The following is a 20,614-nucleotide window of genomic DNA, read 5'->3' as shown; positions in this document are numbered from 1 at the left end:
CAGGGTTGAGCCACTAGCACCTGGCTACTATTACATTTTTTTAAGGCCTAAATCATCTCCAGTCTAAAAGACTCAGAGAAATTTCCAAAGTGCAGGCAGTAGTAGTGCCCTTTGCCTCATCCCACTTAAAGCCCAGGCAGCCAACCTGTTGTAATTGAGGTATCTCAAGAGTTCAATATACAAGTTTTAAGGAAATGGACCTAAAGAGGAATCCAACTACCCAGAATACTAAAATCCAGACAAGTGACTTGCCTAGACTCACTCAGAGCAGGTTAAATGGGAAGCGCCTGGCAGGTTCTTTAGGGTCACTCTCCCTAGCTACCTCTCCAATTAAAGAACTTTGGATGGCTGTTCAATTTGAGTTTCCATTTGTGTAACAAATGTCCCTAAACCCTATAAACAATGTTAGTTTACTTTTTTTGGATTTGTTGTCTTTTTAACACCTGGATGTTAATACTAAATTAAATTAATATTTTGGGTTCGGTAGGTTTTTCATGTGTTTTTTGTTTTGTTTTTGTCAGTCGTGGGGCCTGAACTCTGGGCCTGGGCGCTGTCCCTCAGCTCTTCAACTCAAGGCTAGCGCTCTACCACTTGAGCCACAGCGCCACTTCCGGCTTTTTCTGCTTATGTGGTGCTGAGGAATCGAACCCAGGGCCTCAGGCATGCAAGGCAAGCACTCTACCACTGAGCCACCTTCCCAGCCCACCCCCTCTTTTTTTTTTTCCTGGTACAACTGTTGCCCATGAATAAAAGCATCACTCCTATTATACGGAGAAGGCGAGTACTAGGAAGGTGTCCACACACAAATCCCACAGGGTGAAAGCGCCACGAGGATACCAGTCCCTTCCTTCCAGCCAGCGCCGCGGCACTCCGACGTCACTGCGCATGCCCGCCGGGAGCGCGTCGCCGGCATGACGTCACCCAGCGGCGCCACGCCCGCGCGAGCGCCATGCTGGGCTTGCTGGGAGGCCGGCTAACGCTGGGCCTGCGGGCCTCAGCGTGGGGCCGTGCCCGCTGTTTCCCGGTTCTGACGCGTGCCGCGGGAGCGCCCCAGGTTGGGGAGCGGACGGCTTCTGCCCCGCCGGAAGCTCGCGGGCGCCCTCTCAGCCTGGCGGCCGTGGTAAGCTCGGCGCCGCGCCCTCTGCAGCCCTACCTGCGCCTCATGAGGCTGGACAAGCCCATAGGTGAGTGCGGGGAGCCCGCGCGCGTGCGCGGCCAGGGCCGCCGGGGCCTGGAGGGTGGTCTGCGGGGAGCACCGGGGATGAGAGCCCGGAGGCCGGGTCTGGCCGGACCCCCTGGGAGGAGTCAGCTGTGGACAGTATCGAGGTGATAACCTGAAGAACCCTACCGGTCTTCCTGCCCTGTGAGTCGGGGGGTGTGTGGCACCGAGCCGGGTCGGAATTTACTCATTCCATAGTCTTCAAAACAGTCCATCTAAGCAGAGCAGTGTTTACTCCTGGACCAGCACTTGCAGAACTACTGTCATAAAGCACTTCTATATTCGTGGTAGTTGCTGGAACATAATGAAGTCAATTAAAATGCTGAAGAAACATTCTCCTTGTCACAGCCAGACCAGAAGAACCAAGTGTTTCAGTGCCGAGCTCTTTTCCCGCCTCAGTCGTAGCACAGTGATTTAGTACATTTGATCGCAGCAGGTATTACTGTGCTGGACTCCCCTGACAACTCACAATCGCCAGTTGAGGGAGGATTCCCCCGGTCTTCCTATTTAAACGAACACATCCCTCTAGGTCTTTATTTTGTTTTCCTTCAGAGTTGTCACCACTAACATTATGCGCTTTTAATTTCCTATGCATTTATTTATGTTTGTCGTGGGACTTGAACTCAGGACCTGGGCACTGTCCCTGAGCTCTTTTGTTCAATGCTAATGGCCTATCACTTTGAGCCCAGCATCACTTCTGGTGTTCTGATGGTTAATTGAAGATGAGTCTCCAGGGTTTATCTCAGCCTTGCTCACCTTGGCTAAGCTATGGAACCAACCCAGAGCCCCTCAGCAGATGAATAGCTCAACATATATACATATATATATATATATATATATATGTATATACACACACACACAGAGTACACACACATACACATATTCTATGCCTCTATCAGAAAGAATGACACCACCCCCATATGTTAGGAAATGGAAAGACTTGGAAAAAAATTATATTAAGCGAAGTAAGCCAGGCCCAAAAGAAACATAGGTCCCATGGTTACCCTTATTTGCAATAGCTAGTATATGTCTAAGACATGCAGAAAAGTTCAAAAGCTATGTACATATGACCATATAAGATGATGTTAAGCGAAATAAACCCCAAGATAGGGACACAAGAGGTTTTTCTTGCAGTTGTTTTTAATGTACTTATACTATGTGATTTTTCATGTTTCTTTTGTATGTTCTACCCCCATTGTATAACCCCTTTATTCACTGTATTTGATTCCGGTGCCCTGCATCTTGTATATACATTTTTCTAATTTGGGGAGGGGAAGGGAAATAACAAAATGCTGAAATAAGGATATAGGTTGACCCACTGTAGCAATGAAATGTACAAGGCACTATGTTGAAAACAAACTTTACAGCTTGGGGTGGGAAGGGAGGAAGTGGGGAGGTGGGGAGCAAAGGGATGGTAGAGGAAAAACAAAGAAGGGTGTAACAGTGCTCATTAGGAAATGGACTCATTACCTTACTCATGTAACTGTAACCCCTCTATCAGTATCTCTGCAATAAAAATATATATTAATATAAAAAGCCCTCTTCCTAGCAAAAAAAAAAAAGTCTCACTTTCCAAATCGAGATCCTCAAATCTCAGCCTCCTTAGTCAGTACAGATGTGAACCACCAGCGCCCAATCTTAAGTACTTATTTTAATGCCATCTGCAGCTCAATATAATCTACTTATACATCAGATACCTAGAACACTGCCTAGGAGTAGTGCTAAATGAATTAAATCCCTGCCACATTGCTCAACCTTAGGGCTAGGAAGGAGTACACATACTCCTGTCTGGTTGGGGTGGGGAGATAGTTGGAGGCCACTGAAAGTATGAAATCAAATGAGTGGGCCAGATAGGGCTGCAGGAAAAAGTGAAATTGTGGATCTTTATTACAGGAAAAAGTGATAAGAGGAAATTGTACTTCAAAATGATAGGATTTAGTAGAAAAGCAGGCAGTCAGGAAATTGAAACCGTTATTACTTGCAGATGGCAGAATAACCTGATACTCCAAAACTTGCTTGACCAGGAAATGAAAGTGGAGGGCTACAAAAGAAGGAAGTAAAACCTGTTAAGTATATTTTCTTGGCTCTACCTTCTAAATGCTCAGATTACCAATGTGTGCTGTCAGGCACTGAAAGGCTTTGTTTTTAATACGTTCTAAGTTTATACACTGTGTATTTAGGATTAGAGCACTGCAAATCATAACAATTGGAAATTAAAGTATAAAATCCTATTGAATGTGATATATATATCACATATATATATATAATATATATATATATATCTCCATTATTGGGATGCTGTGTTTGACCCCCTATATATTGGGGTCAGATTCAGATCAACAAGCCTAAATTTAAAAGTTGGCTATAATTCTATTCTTGGTTACTGCATCCAGAAACACACAGATAGCTTACAGACATCTAAAAGATAACAGCTGCCACCATTTTCCATTTGCATAGTTAAACCTCTGGTGTCTCTTTTGGTGTCTGTGCATTTTGCCATGAAACAGCATGAAAGGGATTATGAGCAAAGTTCTGGAACTAGACCTTTTGGATTTGAGTTTTCACTCATTTGAGGGATTGTGGCTAAATAACTTAACCTTCCTTTTCATTGCTTTAATCTGTAAAATGCAGATACTAAATACTGACTTTATTCGTCATAATAAAGATTCATTAACATATTATTTGAACAGTCTGACATACAAAAAGGACTTAAAAATTGTCATTTTTACTTGAGAAGTAAGGATTAGAAAAGTTGCATTTATGGTTATATAAAGTCTATGTGATTTATCTCTAAAGATGATTGCAGAGTTTTTCAGAAAATGTAGAATTGGTTTAACAAGTGAATTTGTTTTGAACATTTGTGGAATTTCTGGCTTTATATTTCTTTAAATTCTTTTCATGCCATTTTATGTTTATTATTTTACTTCATTGAGTTATATTTCATAGATTGATAGTAGGCTTTGCTATTCCTAAAAAGGTGTTATAACTTCTTTGAAATGGGTTAGTCAACCTATACTGTTTCAAGAAGTTTCACCAGGGGGCACTCTATCCATTAAACTGGGAGTATAGTTTTGTAGTTACTGGTGATTATGTTGTCTGAAAGAAATTCTGCCATTAGTCTTAGACTCAGTTTACACAAACACTGTTTTCTGCTCATCATATTTCATAATTTGATCATTTTATTACATCTCTAGATAGTTTTTACTTTTTATGGTAAATATTTGTTTCTGCTATGTATTTGTCTCATTGTGTAGCAACATATAAAAGAGCATGAGGAATGAAAATACCACAAGAAAGAAAATGTGGGGCTGGGAAGGTGGCTCAGTGATAGAGCACTTGCCTTGTATGCATGAGGCCCTGGGTTCGATTCCTCAGGACCACATAAGCAGAAAAAAAAAGCCAGAAGTGGAGCTGTGGCTCAAGTTGGTAGAGTGCTAGCCTTGAGCTGAAGAGCTGAGGGACAGCACCCAGGCCCAGAGTTCAGGCCCCACGACCAGACTCCCCCCCCCAAAAAAAAGGAAGAAAGAAAATGTGTTGCTGGAAATCAGTAGGGGGCAACAAGTAGAACCTAACTGTATATAAAGATTTGGGTATAAAAAATAATAACTTTACAGGCTGGGAAGGTGGCTCAGTGGTAGATCACTTGCCTTGCATGCATGAGGCCCTGGGTTCGATTCCTCAGCACCACATAAGCAAAAAGAAAAAAGCCAGAAGTGGCGAAGATAACTTTGGACTTAAGTTATGGACTACCACCAGGTTACTTCCGTCGGAATTCCTCCTTGGCCACCAGTTATACCTATGTGTCCTCAGATAAATTCCTCTGTGCTCAGCTGTTATATTTATAAAGTTGGTCTGATGAGAATAGCTGCTGCCTTAGCGATTTGTTGTAAGAATCAAACGTGTTCTGTAAAGGTCCTGTGCCCATAGTAGCTGGTCTCTATCTGTTATTCTTACAACCATTATTGTTAATATGGTCATCTTATTACAACCCTTTGAGGCAAATGTTCTTTTTCCTTCATTTACAGATGAAACCAAGATTTTCATCTTCAGATACTTTAGTGTCTAGTATCACTCAGCTTATAAGTGGCAGACATAGAATTAGGAAGTCTGTGTGACTTTCCCCTTTTCTGTAGAAATCTTCCTACAAATTCATATCAGTAAGTGTACATAATACTTAAAATATAGGTTTGTGATAGAAATGGATGGACAAAGGGTGGGTGAACAAATGCAGCAGTGGTATTCACTAGACACTATGTTGAAAATCAACTGTACAACTTCTGAGTGAGGACAGGAGGGAAAAACTGGGAGAGAATGAGGGAAGGCATGAGTGACATTGTCCAAAAAGAAATGAACTCTTTGCCTGACTTATACGTTTGTGGAGAGAGAGAGAGAGAGATGTTTGTAGCCAAAAACATTTTGCTCCTGGGACAATTTGCTATAGGTGGTTACATATCCTGCTCGAAAATTTTTTTTCTTTTTTATCAACCCTTTATTTCTAGTTCCACCAAGCAATTATATACCTAAAGTGTCATTCCTGTCTAGCTCAGAACAGTATCAGATACTACTCTGTCCCTGAGGAACTCTACTGGTAACTCCAGCATAAGGGAAATGGTCAATAGTATTATTTAATGTAACCTCTCCGATTATCTCTTTCTCACCTCTGAGATAGTGTTGAGGATTAGACAAGTTTGTACATTATAAGTATTTAGAACACTGCATGATATCTCATGAACATTTAATAAATGTTAGCTAGTCTTGTTTTAAGTGGGCATACTGAAGATGAATCTGTTCAGGAATAGCTGATTTCAAGTACTGGACTGGTGATTTCTCAAGGATTTTTCTTGGGGCTTCTCTAACCTTTTCTTCTGTGTGAATTTAAGTTCTAATTGGAAAAGCCTCTAATTCCTCTTTTTAAAAAATTGTTTTATTGTTATCATAAAGGTAATGTACAGAGGGATTACAGCTACATAAGTCAGGTAAAGAGTACTCCCTCATTCTTCTTTATCTCCTTTCCAAATAACTTGGCATGGTTAGGTCTTATGTCTTTATAGCACCTTGTTTTTGTCCTGTTGGATTGACCTTTTATTATTGCTTAACTATTCCTTACTTTTTATTTATAAGCTGCAAGAAAGCAAAAACCAGCTCTCAGATGCCATTATATTTCCAGTGCCTAGCACAGTACTGGCACAGATTATGTACTTCATAAATATTTGTACATAAATCAAGCTTAAACTTGATTATAGACGTTAGCTATTTTAACATTTTTATGTAGAATTTGATCTTTATATGCAAATCCCTTTTCTCTATCCCTAAGTAAGGAAGTAAAACAAAACTTATCTAATACTCTTCATCAATAAACTTTGAAACACTTGCTTTTTGGTAGGATGTAAAATCTTTCATCTATATTTGCTTTTGGCTTCATGATATAGTTTATGGGTTAAGAATTAAGAACTAGGCAGAGAATGGTGCCTCCTGCTTATAATCCTAGACACTTAATAGATAGTTATCAGAAAGATCAAAATTCGAGGCCAGCCTAGAGGAGAAAAGTTAATGAAACCCTATTAGCAATAAACAGGGCATAGTAGTATCTACAATCCCAGTTGTGTGGGGCAGATGAGATAGAACAATTATGGCTCAGGGCAGAGTCTATCTGAGAAATAACTAAAGCACAAACAGCTAGGCGGCAAGGCTTAAATGGTAAGTGCTGCTTAGAAAGTATGGCTCAAAGCCCACACACAAATTAAGAACTAATTTATTTGTGTATGTAGCTATAAACTATTCGCTATGACATTCACTCTTTCTCAAAGCCATCTCAAGCATATTAACAACAGAAAAGGTTTTTACTAACTTAAGTGTATAGTATGTATATACAACAGAAAATTCAGAGTGCTGGAGTAGGGTGTTCTCCCACATTCCCTTCTCAGAAGCAGCTATTATCAGTTACAATATGACTTTTCTGAAATGTGTCAGTGTGTGAACATACTAACATTCAAATAGCACATATTTGTTATGTGTATATGCATACGCAGCATAATTTTTAAGTTGTCTTCTATAAGCAGAAGGCTATTTTATAGCTTCATCTAAAAATACATGAGACTATCTAATTTCCCAGAGACTTTGAGTTTTGCCAGTCTACTGAGTGAAAGATGTTCTTATGAGAATGTTCTTTTAATGAGTGTTTTTCAAAGCTGAATATCGCTTTGTATGTATGAGCCATTTACTTGTATGCCTTTTTCTATGAACTTTTATTGTGTCTTTTGTCCATTTTTTTATTGGACTACTGTTCTTTTCTTTGTTTCTGGTTTCTTTGCACGTTAGGGAAAACTGTGTAACACAAGTTGCAAATTTATATTCCCAATATTTTTGGGTTTGTTTGTTTGTTTGTTTTTACTTACAGTGTTTTTCTTGGAGCATGTAATTAAACAATGAAGGTTATTTAAAACTGACTTGAATTTGTACCTTTTTGTCTTTTTACTTTTGTTTAGGAACCTGGCTACTGTATTTGCCATGTACCTGGAGCATTGGTTTGGCAGCTGAACCAGGTTGTTTTCCAGACTGGTACATGTTATCCCTCTTTGGCACTGGAGCTATCCTGATGCGTGGAGCAGGCTGTACTATTAATGACATGTGGGACCGTGACTACGATAAAAAGGTAGTTTCCTCCTGGAAAGGAACAGAGAAGCTCCTTTCAGTTTTACAGGGTAACGTGATGGCATTACTTTCAAATGCCACGTAAAGCAACCAAGCAGGCCCTTTGGTTATCTTACCTAGAATGCAATATATGGTGCTAGTATCAGATGTATAGCACAGTTTACTTCCTTTCTCCATCCAAGAAGGGCCATAGGGCAAGGTGTGTACTTTATTTTTACAAAGTAAATTAAGAAATTGAGAGCTAAGGATAAAGGAGTTGTGAAAGCTTAGAGTGAAAGTTAACTCTCACTGAATGTTTTTAGTGAAAAAGTTTTTCTGGGGCTTGAACTTAGGGCCTCATGTTCTCACACGGCTTTTTGGCTTACAGCTGGTGCCTCTACCACTTGAGCTACATCTCAAGTTCTATTAGTTTTTGCTAGTTAATTGGAAATAAGACTCTGGAGGAATTTTCGGCTCAGGCTAGCTTTGAACCATAATTCTTGTATTTCAGCCTCCTAAGTACCTAGGATTATAGGTGAGAGCCAGGAACATCTGGCTTTCACCCTTTGTGTGTGTGTATGTGTGCCAGTCGTGGGGCTTGAACTAAGGACCCAGGTGCTGTCCCTGAGCTTTTTTGCTCAAGGCTAACACTCCATACCACTTGAGCTATAGCTCCATTTAAGTGTCCAAAAGATAATACCATCCCTTCCTATGAGATGTATTTTTGAGCCCCAACTATTCCTATGTAAATCCATTCTTAATTGATTAATCTTAATTTAAATGAACCTTTTAGTATTGGCTATATAGGAATCCCTCCTTCAGCCTGTTTCTTTTAAACTTTCATTACCCACAATCCAAATGGAAAGTTACAATAATAAACCAATATAAACTTTAAGCAACCTTCTGAGAATATGAAACCTCTTTTATTTAAAAAAATTATGATAATTATATTATTGACTTTTAGTTAATTTTTACTGGGCCTAATGTAAATTAGACATTAATAAATTAAATATTACCACATATGTATAGGAAAAATGATAGTTTACTTGGAGCTCAGTACTCCCTGTGCTTTCAGGCATCCATTGGGATTCTTAGAATGTATCCTTCATGGTAACGAGGAACTACTGTGATTATTGTTTGTCTCCTTAGAAAAGTAATAGATGCTTATTTTAAGCACTGCACAGAAATGCAAAGGATAGAAAGTGCAAGTCTTCCCTCCTCCCCAAGCTTCCAGAGAAAACTGCAGCTAACAATTTGTGGCATTGTATACCTCTAGATTATTTGCTATGCATATTTTAGTACCTTTGTTTAATTATTTCTTCTTCAACAGACCATATTTTCTCAAGGGAAGGGCCCAGTTATTTTATCCTAGCAGCTGTGCCCTAATTACATGACCATTCAGTGCCTGAGAAAATCATCAGGTAAACTTTTAGTTGAAAAGAAATCCATAGTAAACATATAAACATATCAGAAAAGTGAGCACCCCTAGTTACCTCTCATAAAATCTGAATTTTCCTTAAGGCTTACACTTACAATGTTTATTTATTAAAATGTCATATTAATATAGCTTATTTCTTGAGTACTTGCTGTATGGAAAACTAAGATTCTAGAGTTACATGAAGAGCATGCCTGATCAAAGGCATTAGTATTACAATACAGTGAACATGCCTGATCCTAGGCTTTAGTGTTATAATAAAGTGGCAGTGTCATGAGAATAGTATACACCAGGGAACCTAAGGGAGAGGACTTTCAAGCTTGGGAGAGAATGAGCTTTGAACTCCATCAAAGCAAACTGGCCAAATAGAGAGGGTTAAGGGAGTGAAGGTTACTTTAGACAGAGGAACAGCAGGTACGGAGGTGTGACTGAGATATTGTGTTAGCTAACTGCAACTGCATGTATGGCTAGAGGGTAGGACGTAGCGAAAAAGTGGCCTGAGCCAGAGAGTAAAGCATCTCTATACCATACCAACGTAGTTGGGATGCCTCTATTTGTGCCAGCAAATACACACTTTCCTCATATGAAGGTCAGCTTTTCATTCTGTATATCATGTGAAGGAGATTTCAGAATAATTTTTGAACATGTTTAGAGTAGTTTATCAATTCCTTTTTTTTAAAAAAACTGCTAGCTCAATATAGGCTAGAAAATGAAAAATATTTCTATAAATTAGTATTAATTGCAAGGAAATGATCCGTGTAGACAAGTGGGAATATTTTTTCAAAAAGCAGTTTGTTCTCAGGAACCTAGTAAAACTAAGACTTACATGACCTTGGTTATGGGGGATTTGAAGATGAAATGCAAAATTGTAACTTCAGAATTATGTTATTGTGTTCTTCAGACTATATTATCTCCTAGTTATTTAGATTTTGACTTCTGTCTGCTGTAAGATAGGATAAACATACTTTTCCCTATTCTTTCCACTAAGTACAATTAAAATTCATATATATATACATATATATGTATGTATATATTACAAAGACCAGAGAAAAGATAATTAATTGTCTAGGAACTTAAGTACCCCAACAACTTGGTGGTGAAGTTTCTAGATTTTTTCCTTGTGTGAGCTAGTCTTAGAACTAAAGAACAGCACCGTGGTAACCTCAATGGGTACAAACCAAAAGATAGCCCCAACAAATGACTATTATAACTTCACCTGGTAATTATTCTGCAGTATCCCCAGCCTCTTCCTCTGCCAGGAGCCAGCTAAAACAGGTTTAAATGAGATCCATAGTCTTGTCATACCCAAAATTTCTAAGCTTTGATTAAAAGTCATATATCATACCAAGAACTAGAAAAGTCACTAAAGGAATGGTTAAGATGACAGAGATGTTATCTGACAAAGATTTTAAAACCAATAATCACAACTCAGCATTGCTGGCACATGCCCATAATTCTAGCTACTCAGGAGACAGAGGTCCAGATGATTGCTGTTAAAAATCCAGGCCTGGCAGAAAAGTCTGTAGTACTCCATCTCCAAAAGAACTGGCAAAAACTGAGCTAGAGGCCTGGCTCAAATAGTAGAACACCAGCCAAGAAAGCAAGCCAAGCAAATGTGAAGTCCTAAGTTCAAACTAGTACCATGAAAAAAAAAAAAAAAAACAAGCAATTATCTTAAGTATGCTTCAGTGAGTAGTAAAATGTGAATGGAAAAGTAGAGAATGTGTAATAAAAACTCACTGGGTAGGCTCAACAGCAGAATGAAGTGGTCAGAGGAAGAAGCAGTAAAGTGGAGATAGAAAAAAAGAAATACATGATGTAGTGGTACACACCTCTAATCCCAGCTACTCAGGGTATGTGGGGAGCAGGATCACAAGTTTGTTGGTTTTTTGTTGTTGTTATTGGTCATGGGGCCTGAACTGAGAGCCTGAGCACTGAGGTTTTTTCACTCAAGGCTAGTGCTGTACCACTTTGAGCCACAGCACCACTTCCAGTTGGTAGTCAGTTGAAGCCAAGAATCTTATGGACTTTCCTGTCTGGGCTGGCTTCAAACCAGTCTTTAAAATTTAGCCTTCTGAGGGGTGGGAAGGTGGGTCAGTGGTAGAGCACTAGCCTTGCATACAGAGGCCGTGGGTTCAATTCCTCAGCACCACATAAACAGAAAAAAAAAGCCGGAAGTGGCACTGTAGCTCAAGTGGTAGAATGCTAGCCTTGAGCTGAAGAGCTGAGGGTCAGCGCCCAGGCCCAGAGTTCCGGCCCCACAACCGGACCCCCCCCCCAAAAAACAAAAATTAGCCTTCTGAGTGTAGGATTACAGGTGTGAGCCACTGGTACCCAGCATTCAAGAAGGAAAAAAAACCTCCAAACATGATAAAGAAATCATATATCTTGATATATCATAAACTTCTGAAAACTAAAGAAAAATGTCAAACACAAGCAGCAGGCGAGAAATACTAAAAGCATAACCCATAAAGAAATGTTGTTAAATTAGACTTCATCAAAACAAACTTGAGCTGGAAAGACTCTTAAGAGGATTAAAAGACAAACTGTACACTAGGAGAAAATAAAGAACCCTTAAAACTAAAGAAATAAATCTTTCTAGAATATGGATAATGATAAAGAATATACACAAATTACAAACAGCACATAAAATATGTTTCCCATGCTTGACTTTTCTGTAAAGAACCAAAAGGGAGAGGATTTAGGATTTAGATCCACCCTCATACCACTTTTCTCAGACTAAAGCAGTCCAGATTATGTGTTGTTCTGCTACAAAAATGCACTCTCCTACCTATTGAGGGGGGTTGCTAATTTGAATTCTTTCATATCTTATTTTAAAGGATGAGTTAGGTTTAGCCTACTTATAATGCTTACTTGATTTTGTTAGGCAATAGATTTATTATGAAAGACATGTTTATATCCCAGGATTTTATGCAGCATACTGCATTTGAGTCAATTGTTAATATAGTCATTTGCTATTAGGGCACATAAGTTAAGTGCATTTGTCAATGTTGTATTAATAACTTACCAGTCAGGTGATTATATGACGAACAGGTTAGAAACTTTGAAATACCTGATTTATGGAATTGTAACTCCTTTGTACAACTACATACTAATGATTATTTTTAAATTAAGAACTTTGAAATAATGTGAAGTCAGGTATTAATGATGTACTCTCGTAAACTATGATTGCTCTGGTTTCATAGGATATATTTTGATCCTCATGTTACTTCATTTTTACTCTTCTTGGAGTACTTGTTAATCTGCAGCTTTCCAATTTACTAGATAATTCTGTACTGACAAGGCAATGTAATCTAGTAAGACTGGCCTGGCTTTGCTTCCTCAAAACATCTGTGGACACTTACCAAGACTGCTGTGGTTTCAGTAGAAATTGTAAGAACCTGTAAACGGTTGAGTGCGACGGACCAGCTCGGCCGGAGCACTGGGAGCACTGGGACCGACGGGACAGGGATCTCAGGATAGATGGGCAAGGGGTTGGCGAAGTGACAAACAGACACAGACTCAAAAGAGTTGCACCTGAGTGTATCTTTATTGAGAAGAATTAACATTTTTAAACAGTGTGCAATTGTGACATAGATCCTTTGTTTATTTAAGCACGTAATCAATTTTTAAGAAAAGCAAAGCATTGATGGATTAGATGAAAATTGATGACTATCCTACCAACTGTTTAAGGTAAGTGGTGCAAAACAAGTCTAGCATATAGTTTAATAGAATGCATCATCTATTCAGTCTTTTTATGTTTAATAATTAACAAACCTAAGACAGGGCTGTACTTATAAGGTACTCTTTTTATTTTTTCCGTATATTTTCAAGTCCCTTTGAAACCATCCTAAAAACCACTTCCAGGTTGAGTCAGGCATTCTCCATTTTCTATAATTTTAATCCCAATATTTGTTCACATAAATTTTTTAATTGTTATTTTAAACTATCTTATTGTTGTTTTGATAATAAACACCATAATGGTCTAGATCTACCTAATCTTTGCATAAAATCTAATGAGTTCCAAAATACCCTTTTTCCTTTTATATTAATTTATCTATTTTTATCTTTATAAGCTCCTGTATAAGGCAATGGTTCATCAGTCGGTTCAGGAAATGTGATGTCACTAACTTTATATTTTGTGGGAAACCACCATTTATTCCCTAAACTTAACTGTTGGGGGAATCTTTCTTTTCCTTTTATTATCAGGGGTCCCTTTTTCTAGAACTCTGAGCTTTTGGGATAACTCCTTCTAGCTTAGTTTAATTCATTAATTCTGCCTGTTGTAACATATCTGGAAATTTTAAGTTTCTGTATTTACTGTGCCTGAGCCGCAAAACTGTTTGTAAAGTTGTAGGAGTTTCTGGAGACAGCGTCACATCAGATGATAGATTGATTGGGGCATTGCCCACATTTAAGCTATAGTCCTAGTCTTTATTATTCAGAGAAGCTGTCTCTATTGGACTGGAAAAAAACAACATGCTCTGTTCACGGATCAATAGAAAAATAGCCAAAATGAAAATAAAGGAAACATGTACAGCCAAGAAAAATATAGTAAGAATAAAGGTAGAGGCTATAAAGGTGTAGCCAAGTGTATGGAAAGCCTTAAACCAACACCCCCTTCCTTCAGGCATGCTTCCTTGAAGCTCTTTATCTAACGCAATCTCTCACGCAGACTCAGCAGGAGTTGGCATGGCAGTTGAGGTTTCAGGAAAATTTCTCAATTGTAACTACTAGAATAATGGTATTATCTGGAAACAAATATAATGTAAGTTCTATTTCCAATTTGAAGTTTCAGGAACTAAGGTAAAAATCGAGTACTGTTACTCTCAGTAGGATCAGTCATTGCTCATAGTTTTTTTTGTGTGTGTGTATGTATTTTTCCTTTTTTTTCTTTCACTTTTTTCCATTGTCAAGATGACATTCAGAGGGGTTACAGTTACATAAGTAAGGTAATAAGTACATTTCTTGTCAAACTTGTTTTTACTTCCCTCATTTTTCTCTGTCTTTTCCTCCCCCCCATCCCCAAGTTGTACAGATCATTTCTAATATATTGTCTTGTCTATATCGCTGTTGCATTGGTTCCCCCCTTTTCCTTTGTCTCTTTTTTCTCCCAGTCCTGGGACTTGAACTCAGGGGGTCTGGGCATTGTCCCTGAGCTTCTTTTCTTTTGCTCAAGGCTAGCACCCTATCACTTGAGCCACAGCGCCACTTCTGTTTATGTGGTTCTAAGGAATGGAACCCAGGGCTTCATGCATGCTAGGCAAGCACTCTACCACTAAGCCACATTCCCAGTCCCTCAGCAAACACTTTCTATAAATGATCAGCTGAGAGATATTTTAGGCTTTGTAATCTATATCATCTTTGTTACAATTAATAAATTCTTTGAGTGTCACAACAGGTATAGACAGTATGGAAAAATATGAACATGGCTATGTTCCTTGATAAACCTATTTATGGACACCAAAAGCTGAATTTCATATTATTTTCTTATGTTATTCTTTTCAAAGAAAATATCATTTAAAAAGTGTCTTAAAACCACTCTTAACTCATCAGCTATACCAAGAAATGGGCAGAAGGCTAGGTTTGTTCCACAGGCTATATTTGTAACTTTTTATATCAATCATATAAAAACATGTTATCTTAGTGATATATAACAATTACTGCATATTTTTTATGCCTCAGGCAGTATATTTGCCCTATAAAATAGGTCTTCTTATTCCTTTTTCCTCAGTTTTTTCTCTAACAGGAAAATAACCTAAGACTAGGAGAGGTTCAATAATTTACCAAAATTTATCTAGCCAGGAAATGATGGAATTGGATCAAATGCTGAAAATCCTGAATTATGTTGAAAATATGGGTTGTGTTCTTTATTTGTGGTTGAATTTAGGATAATCACTTTTCATGAAGGAAAACTGCAGGTAGTGCATATGATCTAGACAGATCACTTGCTCTGTCCACATTCTTACATGAATTTACCTGGTTAGCATAGATCCATTCTTAAGTAAATTTACAAAAGCCTTCCAACTGAAAACCCAGGTCTATCTGTCTTCTTTCTTCAGGTCTGCTTTCTAGTTTAATGCTTCCACTTCCCGTGCTAAAACATTTATGTGATATTTGCTTTATCCAAGATCTTTTTCTCTCCTAAGAATTCTCACTGTTGTTATACCTCGTTTCTCCATGGAAATTTTTTTGCCAGGGCTTCAACTCAGGGCCTGAGTGCTGTCCCTTAGCTTTTTTTCTCACAGCTAACCTTCAACCACTTGAGCCACAGCTCACTTTTTGGAATTTTGTTATAGATTTTTTTTTAAAAAGTCTCAAGGATTTCCTGCCTGAGCTAGCTTCAAACTACAATTCTCAGATCTCAGCCTCCTGAGTAGCTAGGATTACAGGTGTAAGCCTACTTGAACATAATTATTTCTAACCTAGAATCTGTTTTGTTTTAAGGTAAGAATGAACAGTCAAAAGGGAATGAGTAGTGGGAATAGTTAACTCTTTCTAAAACTATTTTAAATATGCAATTTGATTTCTTGGAAGTATTTGTTTTTTTTTATTGTGAAAATACTGTACAGAGGGGTTACAATTACATGAGCAAGATAGTGAGTACATTTCTTATCAAGCATTGTAGCCTCCTCCTTTGTTTACCTTTCCCAGCCTCCACTCCCCCACTTAATCCTCCCCCTCCCCCCCACCAAAGTTGTAAAGTTCGTTTTTGACATGACAACTTGTACTTCTCATTGTTGCAACGTGTCCACCTGTATTCTTATTTAAATGACTTGTTTTTCCCCTTCCCCCACAAATTATACTGACATCAAATACAGTGAAAGCAGGGGTTATACTGTGGGGGAGGGACATACAAAGCAACAAAGAAATAATCTTATAAATGCGTTAGAAACAAATGCATGAAAGAAAAAAAACATTTAAATACATATCTTAGGGTTCATTGTTCTAACTTCACCTTATCTGACCTTTTCTGCTTGACTCATACATATACTAGATATTGCAAATAAGGGAAACCAGGGGACCTATGTTTCTTTGGGCTTGGCTTACTTCACTTTATATGATTTTTTTCGTGGAAGTATTTCAAATGTTGATTTTACTCTGTTCACATTTGTGCCTTAGTGCCTACCATGGTCCAGTCTCTTTAACTTAAGTGTTCAAATAACGGATTAGTCATTATGTGAGGCTAAGGTATTCTTTTCCTGTGTGAAGGTTACAAGAACAGCAAATCGTCCGATAGCTGCTGGAGACATTTCAACTTTCCAGTCCTTTGTTTTTCTTGGAGGACAGCTGAGCTTGGCACTGGGTGTTCTTCTGTGTCTGAATTACTACAGGTATTTTTGGAATTACTACAGGTTTATTCAATGTGTTCTTCACAATTGTATGTAAAAATTGCTCCTTTAAAATAGAGAAATAGAATAAAGTAGAAATATTTATGCTGAGCCAGTGTTTATGGGAGCATTTTTTTTTTTTGGATCCGATCCCTGGGGCCTGAACTCTGGGCCTGGGCGCTGTCCCTCAGCTCTTCAGCTCAAGGCTAGCACTCTACCACTTTAGTCACAGCGCCACTTCCAGCTTTTCTCTTTTTGCTTATGTGGTGCTGAGGAATTGAACCCAGGGCCTCGAGCATGCAAGGCAAGTGCTCTACCACTGAGCCACCTTCCCAGTCCTATAGGAGCATTTTTATGTTAGTAAACATAAAAAAAGATTTTACAATGGGTGATGAATTACTGTTTTTATGCTTACTAACATAGTAAAATCTTCTTCAAGAATACTTTCAGCAAAAGGAGTTAAGAAATCAGCATTAATTTATTATGAATTACCTTCAGTATTTGTATTGTATATTCCCTACAGGACACAAGGTACTTTCATACACCTGTCTTTCTGTGATTTTATATATACTGAAAGTTCTGTCTGAAGTATATGAAAGTAGAAGTGACTATACTCATTTTGCAGAAGCAGAGCTGTCTTTTCTAGGACCATACCACTAATCCAAATGACAAGGAAAAAGTGAGAGGCTTGCTCTAGTATTTTGTAGACAGACACACAGTTATATTTTTGTGCATTAGATGGCAGCTTACAAAGTGTTTCAGAGAGGGAATAAAATTTTTAAAAGGAGGGGGGGGGTGTCATGATTTTGTAGAGAGTAGGCTTTATTGTATGCATGCCTTGCCTTGATAGCATCAATTACAAGAAAACCCCCTTGGAAGATTATTCTTGGAGGGAGTGGAGTTAGATTAATTTGGTTTTAGATACCTAAGAATATCTTACGTTTACATAGTTACTTTCCTTTCCGTGAAAAGTAACACCTCCTTCTAAATATAAGGAGGAACTAATGAATTCTCTATTAGGATTTTATAGTTTATTAGACACCATATGGTTCAAAAACAGTTTAGAGGTATTAATATATTTTGGATAATAGGCTGTGCTCTGATTACTTTGAGAACTGGGGATGTAGCTCAGTGTAAGAGTGTTTGCTTAGCATTCTCAATTATAATTCTAATTATTCAGAAGGCTGAGATCTGAGGATAGAGGTTCACAGCCAGCCCAGGCAGGACAGTCCTTGATACTCTTATCTCTAATTAACCACCAAAAAGCCAGAAGTGGAGCTATTGCGCAAGTAGTAGAGTGCTAGCCTGGAGTTGAAAAGGTTAGGGCCCTTGTTTCAAGCCCCAGGACCAAGCATACACAAAAGACTTTTTATGCTTCATTTTCCTCATATACAGAATGATCCCTCCTAGGATCATTATTTACATGGGAACAAGTTGACAATGTAAAATATTCCCAATTGAACCTGGTAAGTCAGACATGGGGCTTATGCCTATACTGCTAGTCCTTGGAAGGTAGAGCAGGAAGCTCATGAGTTCATGGACAGCCTGGGTTACTTGGTGATGTTAACACTAACTTGGGCTACATAGTGAGATCCTATTTAAAAAACAAAAAATATTTCCTGATATGAAAGTGCAGTATATGTTAGCTATTATTTCAGTTGTCAGTTAACTTAAAACGTTTTTCTAATCATTCTTTTCAATAGGAAAAGTCAAAGTCTAGGAAGAGAATTTTATATAACAAAATGCTACTTAAAAGGAAAATATCTTCCAGTTATCATACTCATGTTCAAATAGTGATTTTCTGCATGATGGTAAGGTTGATGCAGTATTTCTCTGTTTTCAGTATAGCTCTGGGAGCAGCATCCTTACTTCTCGTCATCACTTACCCACTAATGAAAAGAATCACATACTGGCCTCAGTTAGCCTTGGGTAAGCTGCAAATAGCTAAGTATTTCTTTTGATACTTTCTAACCCTATTCCTCCTATATATTATATGTATATAGATAGAAATGCAATCTCAGATCAGTCGTGAAATTTCCTGAGCCAAGAATAAATTGTCATATTTTTAAGGAGGGCAGTTAGTTACTGTTATTAGTAAAGAAATCTTATGTGGGCTGGGAAGGTGGCTCAGTGGTAAAGCGCTTGCCTTGCATGCATGAGGCCCTGGGTTCGATTCCTCAGCACCACATGAGCAAAAAAGAAAAAAGCCGGAAGTGGCGCTGTGGCTCAAGTGGTAGAGCGCTAGCCTTGAGCTGAAGAGCTGAGGGACAGCGCCCAGGCCCAGAGTTCAGGCCCCACGACCAGACCCAAAAAAAAAGAAAGAAATCTTATGTATTTATTGATTATTGTCAGCATTATTACTATTTTCTGAAATACTTTTTAAAACACTAGACATGTCATGAAGAGATGGTTGATCAAGGTATTGTAAAGAATTCGGGCAGGAGAAAAGCAAGGGTTAAAAGTGTATGTGATAGTTTAGTCCCTCATCTATAAAGTCATTCTTCAACTTGTCTGGAAAACATGAGTCTTTGAGTTTCCACAGCACTCCATGCTGTCATTCTTACCCATTTCAGTAACATTAATTCAACAAATATCTAGTGACAGCCACCATTTCCTCCTCTTAATAAATTGAAAATGATCCCCAAAAAGTCATTTTTTATCTTTGACCTAGTATCTTAACATATGCAGCTTTTTGATGTTATTTGTTGGTTAAGAGGGGCAAGTAGGTGGGTAAATCAAACTACTGCAAAACAAAACTACTGCAAAAACAAAAAAAGTCCCAGACTTTTGTGTCCTATATCTAGAATACTCTATTCTGTTCCTAGTTCTTTGAATCATTTTTCCAGTAAATAAAAGACCCAAAAGATGTTCTAAAAAAATTGTTGAGCCTAACTTAATGGGAAAGCTCTGATGGAATATATATATTTATCTTTTTCTAAGTTCCTATTTCTTTTCTGTCTCTGCACTTTTCATTATTAAAATAAAGTTTTAAAAGTACGTTCACGGATGAACCTAGGAATCTTTAATAGAGGGAGCATAAGCAATTCCTCGCTTTAACAGTATTTTGAAGGCTGGCACCTTTACTTTAGAAATTTATTGATGAGTTACAGAAGGTACTTGAAAATTAAAGATGACTAAAACCCAGTCTCATTTTAAAGAGCCAGAAGAGACAGCAGATAAGCAGGTCATTGAGTACAGTGTGGTATTAAGGAATACAGTAGGTATGGAAGGAAGGGTATTCTTATTAGAAATAGGCAATGTATGAGGGGAAAGAGCCAGGCACTGATGGCTCACACAAGTAATCCTAGCTACTCAGGAGACTGAGATTGAGAATTAAAGCTGTCCTAGGTACACAAATCTAAGAGACTCTTATCTCCAATTAACCAGCAAAAAGCCAGAAGTGAAGGTATGGCACAAGCCAACCCAGAGAGAGGAACCCTGAGAACTATCAGCTAATTAATTACTAATTAAACTCTGTTGTCCTGTTTTCTTATTTGTAAAGTGAAGGAACATGGACAATATCATACCGAGCCTAGTATACAGCAAGTACTTAATACATGCTGACTTCCCTCTCCTTCCCTGTGGAATACTGAAGTACATTTTTTTTGGAGGGGGGGAAGAGGGGGTCCAGTCGTGGGGCCTGAACTCTGGGCCTGGGCACTGTCACTCAGCTCTTCAGCTCAAGGCTAGCGCTCTACCACTTGAGCCACAGTGCCACTTCCGGCTTTTTTCTTTTTGCTTATGTGGTGCTGAGGAATCGAACCCAGGGCCTCATGCATGCAAGGCAAACGCTTTACCACTGAGCCACCTTCCCAGCCCCTGAAGTACATTTTGACCTTACCCCTCTTTTTGTTTTGTCAATTGTAGGGTTAACTTTTAATTGGGGAGCATTGCTTGGATGGTCTGCTATCAAGGGTTCCTGTGATCCATCTGTGTGCTTGCCTCTTTACTTTTCTGGAGTTATGTGGACACTGATATATGATACCATCTATGCCCATC

The 20,614-nt window shown here is 38.4% G+C and overlaps 1 protein-coding gene across 1 annotated transcript in view; it reads left to right on the top strand.

Moving 5' to 3' along the window:
• The first annotated feature begins 937 nt into the window (after positions 1–937).
• Positions 938–20,614, top strand: part of Coq2 (coenzyme Q2 4-hydroxybenzoate polyprenyltransferase) — a 21,288-nt gene continuing 1,611 nt past the window's right edge. The window contains exons 1-5 of the mRNA XM_013020146.1: positions 938–1,184; positions 7,705–7,871; positions 16,497–16,618; positions 18,459–18,544; positions 20,483–20,530. Coding sequence (XP_012875600.1) covers positions 950–1,184; positions 7,705–7,871; positions 16,497–16,618; positions 18,459–18,544; positions 20,483–20,530 — 658 coding nt within the window. The 5' untranslated portion in view covers positions 938–949. The remainder of the gene's footprint in view (positions 1,185–7,704; positions 7,872–16,496; positions 16,619–18,458; positions 18,545–20,482; positions 20,531–20,614) is intronic.

Source organism: Dipodomys ordii, unplaced genomic scaffold, assembly GCF_000151885.1.
Source record: "Dipodomys ordii isolate 6190 unplaced genomic scaffold, Dord_2.0 Scaffold49, whole genome shotgun sequence".
Taxonomy (NCBI): Eukaryota; Metazoa; Chordata; class Mammalia; order Rodentia; family Heteromyidae; genus Dipodomys; species Dipodomys ordii.
This window is presented reverse-complemented; position numbering and strand designations above follow the sequence as displayed.